Raw genomic sequence first — 6,185 nt, forward strand, 5'->3', positions numbered from 1 at the left:
GATGGCAATAGAAGCACACATTATCAAGACCTTGTGGACAGGGTGTATTTGGTGACGTAACCTTCAGCTGAAAGAAGTCATCCTCTTACTCAGAGCCTTTTTGGACCTCTATGTAGTAGCATCCCAGGCTAAGCTCTGTTACTCACGGACCATGGCACGTAATATATACAATGCTGCTATTGGGTGTACATGGTCTAAGTAGGCAGGATTTGGAATGCCAAACCTCTAACCTGTCCTTCAGAGGCTGTGTTCTTACCGGCAGTAATCCTTGCGTTCTTGCAGGTACTCAGAGCCAGATGCATAAAAAACTTCCTCTGTTTCCATGGTAACTTGAAAACTTAAATGGCAACAAATTCAAAAGATTGGGGAAGGGGTAAAGACATGCATATTTATCCCATTATCTTGCGTGTCTTTCTCTGAAAATCACCTGAGTTTGCAGTTTTGAAGCACTGTGGGCCTATGCGAGAGTATCATTGCCATGTGTAGCTTTTGGAGGAAACCTGCAGCTTCGGGGATTTGAGAGGATCTAGGGTTTGTCAAGAAGCTGCCTGACTGACTGGTGCCTTTCATAGCAATTCAAGTGACACAGCACTTCAGGCTCTCTCCCCGGCTTCTGTTGTATGGGAATACGTCACTGCAGAACCGATTTTTTTTGTGCATTCAAGTTCCTTAAATGCATGGTAATAAGCATAACCAAAATAAATCATTGTTAATTAAAAGGAAAAAAGAGTAAAGAGTAGAGAAATGGAGTTAGAAATGCTTCACTTCCATTTGTTAAAATAAACTTAATGTGCAGCAGAGAAATCTGTAAGCAGATTTCAAATACCCTGATATCTGCCTGATAAGAGGTGAGAGCCGAGAGTGTCTCAGTGTTCATGTTACTATTGCCATAACTGCTTCACTGTACATGCATCATAGTGAGCATTTAACTTCCCTTTAATTTGCATATTGTGATTCATTGAGTAAATTACACATCTTTGCCCACTTTCTTTTAGTTTAGTTCTCTTTCCCATGTCAGTTTTTGACCATTTGCATATATTTTCAAAATCAGTTCTTCCTTTTCTGTGAATGTGCATACTCTTCATTTTCCTTTTCAAGTAGGTTAGATGGTTGAAAAGTTAGTTACAGATTATATAATATTGTGTGGGCTCTCAGCACTGTAAAAAAGCTTAATTGCTGAAACAAAATACAGAAATGCTTTGCATTTGTGTGTATTTGCTTTTTGAGCAAATTAAATCTAGCACTGGAAATACTCCCATATCCAAATTATCTGATAATCTGAAGTATGATGTATTATAGCAACAAAAGGTTTTGTTACTTGTCTACTAAGACAAAAAAGCCCCACAAATACTTTTTCTAAAATGAGAGTCAGACCTAACTTTTTTTTTGAATGAAGACAGCGTGTTTCATCTTGCTTCAGCAGAACTATTTTCTGAGCAAGTGCTGCAGGATCAAACCTTTTAAAACTTCTTGGCCATGAAACCTCAGCTAGCAGAAATCAACAGAAATTCTGCTGCTGAACTCTGGAGCAAATATCCAACTAGAAATAACTCAGATAATTATTGCATTAATACGTTAAGTGGCATCCTGATTAGCATTTCATGTTTAAATTCTTTTTAAATGGTTATTTTAATATTTTTTTTTTTGTAAGGAACAATCACAGAATAGTTAGGGTTGGACAATGAGATATTATTTATTTAAAAGAATAAATAAATAACTTTGTGATATGTTTGTTTCAATTGCTTTGAAAAAGATTTCCACTTCATGATAAAGAGAGACTTGAGAAATGGTTGCGGAATATGAAACGAGATGCGTGGACTCCAAGTAAGCACCAGCTTCTGTGCAGTGATCATTTCACCCCTGATTCCCTTGATGTGCGATGGGGTATACGATACTTGAAGCATACTGCTGTACCAACAATTTTCTCTTCCCCAGAAGATGAGGTAACGTATTCCTATCTTTTTGAAATTGTAGTACAAAGCTAAACAACTATTGATGCTATACAGATGTTCTCATTGTCTGTACTATATTCATATTTATTTAAAAATAGAATTCACATCCATTTTCAAGATACCCAATTATTTGGGTATTAATTTTTCCTGGTTGCCAATTATGTTTTCCATTATTATCTGTTTCTGTAGCCTGGCCTCTTGGTTTGTTTCTTTCCCCTACCGCCCTTCTGGGTTTGGTTTGAGTTTGGTTCCCCAGCCCCCTTCCTGGTTTGTTTGGGTTTTTTGGACTTTTTTGTTGTGGGTTTTGGTGGTTTTTTGGTTGTAATTTTTTGTTTTTTGGTGTTTTTTTTTTAACTCCACTCTTCCTGGCTGTGGTTCACCTGGACACCAGGTGCCACCAAAGTCACTCTACCACTCCCCTCCTAAGCTGGGTAAGTGAGGAAAAAATAAAACAAAAGGCTTGTGGGTCGAGATGAGGACAGTGAGAGATCACTCACCAGTTACCATCATAGGCAAAACAGACTTGTCTTGGGGAAAATTTATTTATTACCATTCTTTGCTCCGGCACCTGGAGCACCTCCTTCTGCATTTACCTTGGTGTCTGCAGAGATGTTTCTCCTATATATTCTCACTCCTCTTTCCAGCCGCAGGTTGTTGCAAAGGGGGTTTTCCCCCTTCTTAGCTATGTTGTCACAGGGGCACTACCACCACTGCTGATGGGCTTTAGCACTGGCCAGAAATGGGTCCATCTTGAAGCTGGGCTGCATTGCATCTGTCAGCTTCAGGGGAAGCTTCCAGAAGCTTCTTCCAGAAGCCACCCGTTTAGCCCCCTGCTGCCAAAACCTTGACACGCAAACCCAGTACACTGGCATGAGCAAAGTTAAAGTTGCTTCTTGTCCTTTTCGTTCTGGGCATTTTGGGGTTTGTGTTTTAGTACAAAGGCCTAACAGGAGTACAAGTTCAGATCTTTTCATAATGAAGCCTACTAGAAAAAAAAAAGACACTATTAGTGTATTTTTTTGTTTTCATTTCACATACTAAAAATCTTTTTTGGATACTGATCTGAAGTCTAATCATGTGGTGATGTAGTTTATGGGGGGGAGGGTGAGCAGAAATAATGTGGCTGAAAAAGGATAAGTTTCAAAGCGCCCCTCTTCTGTAAAATTGAGCCTTCTGCTAAGATTTCTATCCATCCAAAAAAAAAGTTCTCTGTGCAGGATTTAGTTGTCAAAATTTCATTGCTTGTTCAAAAACCAGCTTGTGTTACTGTGCGTGAATATGTTTCACTATTGTGCAAGCCTGTGTTCATCATCTTTTGTTGTTGTTCTCTTCGGGTTAGACTGCATGGCTAAAAACTTGCTCTATCCTTCTAAAACAACATTGTTGCATATTTAATGCAAAATTCTTGTCCTGTGCATATTTTATATACATATATTTAATAGAAGGTTTCAGGTTGTAACAGGAGATGCATAGCCAGTTCTTTTCAAGTACTTTTAAAATTATGATGACTCCTGTAAACCAGTAAAGTTCCTTAAAGTTTGAAAAAAGAAAAAAGTATTATTACCTTTAGAGCTTTAATACAGTATTGTAACATCTAGGACCTGAAGCAAAAGTTGTGGAAGATGCTTACATGAATTTTCAGGTCTTTTGTACAGTTTTTAAACAGTGCTCATCTAAATTACACCTTATGAAGTACCAGTACTCTATAGAATGAGATTTGCCCATTTTTTTTATGTTCAAGTGATTTCCTAGTTACAAAGTGATTGTTTTTGTGTTATTTTTACTGTAGGAAAAAGATTCTTCTCAGAAAAGCCCACAGATGAGAAAGAAAGAAGACTCAGAAGAAACGAATAAAAATGTAATGTCAGAGAAAGCATCTGTAGCACTTAAACCTTGTTCACCAAAGAAAAATCCTGTACTTGCAGAAGATGTAGGTGAAAAAGCAGAAGTAGCTTGCTCAACTGCATTGAGTAAACCTTTACAAATTCAAAAACTGCAATTTCAAAATGGAGAAGACTATCAGGCAGACAGTGTCATTCTTGATAGTTCGTCTACACAGCGTGTGCATCAACCTGATCCTGTTTTAATGGCAGCAGCAGTTCAGAGTATGGAAGCTACCAGTGTTCATACTTCTGTAAAGGATCCAGCAGGTTGTACAGCTACAGTCTTGCAGTTTACAGACCCTGACTACTTGAATTCATCTCTGAAAAATGCTTTAAGTTCAATTTCTGACTATGCAATCGAAAATCCTGACTCTCATATTGTAGGCTGCGCTGTTGAGGTACAGCCAACAAGTGAAAACACAGTTTTACTGAGTACAGTGACACAAACTATTGAGCAGTTCAGTGGAAGTGAAGAGTCTGTCATTGCTATTATTGTGCCAGCCGAGAGTTCAGAAGAGGCTGAAATGGTAAGTAGTTCTTTTCTGCCTATTGAGCCAGAGTTACTTGACACAGAAGAGACAGAAACAGATATACCTGTGTATATGGATGCATATGGTGGAAATGAAGTATTACAAAATGAGCATTCGTACTGCAAACAAGACATAGACAGAGATCTCCTTTGGCAAAAAATTTCAAAGCTCCACTCTAAGATAACTCGACTTGAAATGCAGGAGGTAGAAACTTTGAGAAGACTCAGGTCCTTGGAAGCTCTTATTGGACAACTGAAGCAAGAAAACCTGCTTTCTGAAGAAAAGCTGGAGATTGTAGAAAACTGCTTTACAACACTTGAAGTGACTGTGTTACAGTAAAGGCTTTCAATGATTGTTCTAAAATACCTTTTTCGCCTCTTTGGCCTTTTGGAAAAATTTAAAGTGTTTTTCATTCATGTTATTTTAAACACCTAATGCAAATTATGTGAATGGCAAATATTCTTTAAAACGTTACACCAACCACTGTCAAAGCTAGGTAATAGAATATTGCCTAAAAACATAACTTGCAAGTAAGGTTTAAAAAAATATTACACCTGTTAAAGTTTTGTTAAGAAATATATGAATCAAATAAAGATAACTTAAACCTTTCTAGCTGCGGGCTCCTCTGAAACATGGGCAGTAGTAGAATGGACAGAATAAGCACGTAGGATTGACAATTGTAAAACTGTTTAAAAAATATTGTAAAAACTGTTTAAAAAAAGTGTTCCATTTCTCTTTCAGATGAGTAAGGAGGTACATAATACACATTGTCCAGAGAGGCCACAATTACTGTGTAATTTTCTGTTTATCTAACATACATTCTGATAGGTTTTTTTGTACACTTTGACCTTATTAAAACTGTTTCTGCAATAAAAGGTGTTTCATTTAGTTCTAGAAACAAAAATTCTTTAAGAATATTGTTGCAGTTAGCAGATCCATCTCCTTTTTTAGGAATGGCATTATTCAGCTCAAGTAGAAACAGCCACCTTAAATAGTGGTGTTTTTGTTGATTAATAAAAGGAAAGATCTAACTATCCTGTGACTGCTACCTGCTTGGCATTGCTCCTCTTACAGTCTGTAGGTGGGTAATGCATATACTCTTAACCATACACTGAAAAAAACAATGCTTTTAGTATTATAGCTGGCTGTTGTTACAGGCAAATATGGCTAGGTCCTTTGCTTCAATGATGTGCTGATGCTGAATTACTCAGGCTAACTATTACGAGAAAGGAAAAATACCATGTTAAAAAGTGTGACACCCCACTGAATTAAGTGCTACATGTACATTGTGTTTTCAGTGTTTCCTAATCATAAGGCCGTACAACCTTTGCATGCAATTCTATTTCATTAAACTTTATGGACTCTGAAAGGTGCCGCCTTATTCCTTGAGATCCAATGGAAATTGCTTTTGTGCAGTTGCAGCCCAGCATCAAAGCAGTACACTGAATCATCATTCCTTCTGTAATGTATCAGCCTTATCTTGATCAGAGTTAAATGTTATCTTTTCAATAATTTTGCATTTGCATCAGCTATTTTTAACTTTGCCAATTTCCACTGGTGTAATCAATTACTTCATCGTTTTATAGATTTAACAGATGTCAGCTGGTTTCTTAATTCATCTCTTGAACTGTTAAGCTGTATTTCTTTTCTACTGTCCACTGGCTAATGTAGGAATATGGCATTTGGCTTTCTCCTAGGTCGTAATTTAGATTCCACCAGTTTTATTAAGTTTCTCTACAAGGACTATAGTTCTATCTGAAATAAACTGGTGCCTGTTTCCCCTGATTTTCCATCTTGTTTGCAAGGTGGGGAATGAGTTA

General features: G+C 37.3%; 1 protein-coding gene across 1 annotated transcript; it reads left to right on the forward strand.

Moving 5' to 3' along the window:
• The first annotated feature begins 342 nt into the window (after positions 1-342).
• THAP5 (THAP domain containing 5) lies at positions 343-4,724 on the forward strand. Its single transcript, XM_010009313.1, has 3 exons — positions 343-431; positions 1,754-1,943; positions 3,742-4,724. The coding sequence occupies exons 2-3, from the start codon at positions 1,800-1,802 to the stop codon at positions 4,702-4,704; spliced, it is 1,107 nt and encodes a 368-aa protein (XP_010007615.1). The 5' UTR covers positions 343-431; positions 1,754-1,799; the 3' UTR covers positions 4,705-4,724.
• Positions 4,725-6,185: the final 1,461 nt, after the last annotated feature.

Source organism: Nestor notabilis, unplaced genomic scaffold, assembly GCF_000696875.1.
Source record: "Nestor notabilis isolate BGI_N333 unplaced genomic scaffold, ASM69687v1 scaffold32502, whole genome shotgun sequence".
In the NCBI taxonomy this organism is placed as follows: domain Eukaryota; kingdom Metazoa; phylum Chordata; class Aves; order Psittaciformes; family Psittacidae; genus Nestor; species Nestor notabilis.

Excerpts from the sequence above, each read along its gene's own strand:
- THAP5 (XM_010009313.1), top strand. The coding sequence starts at position 1,800 with ATGAAACGAGATGCGTGGACTCCAAGTAAGCACCAGCTTCTGTGCAGT. Across the intron at positions 1,944-3,741 it reads TCTCTTCCCCAGAAGATGAG|GAAAAAGATTCTTCTCAGAA; the intron begins GTAACGTATTCC and ends TTTTTACTGTAG.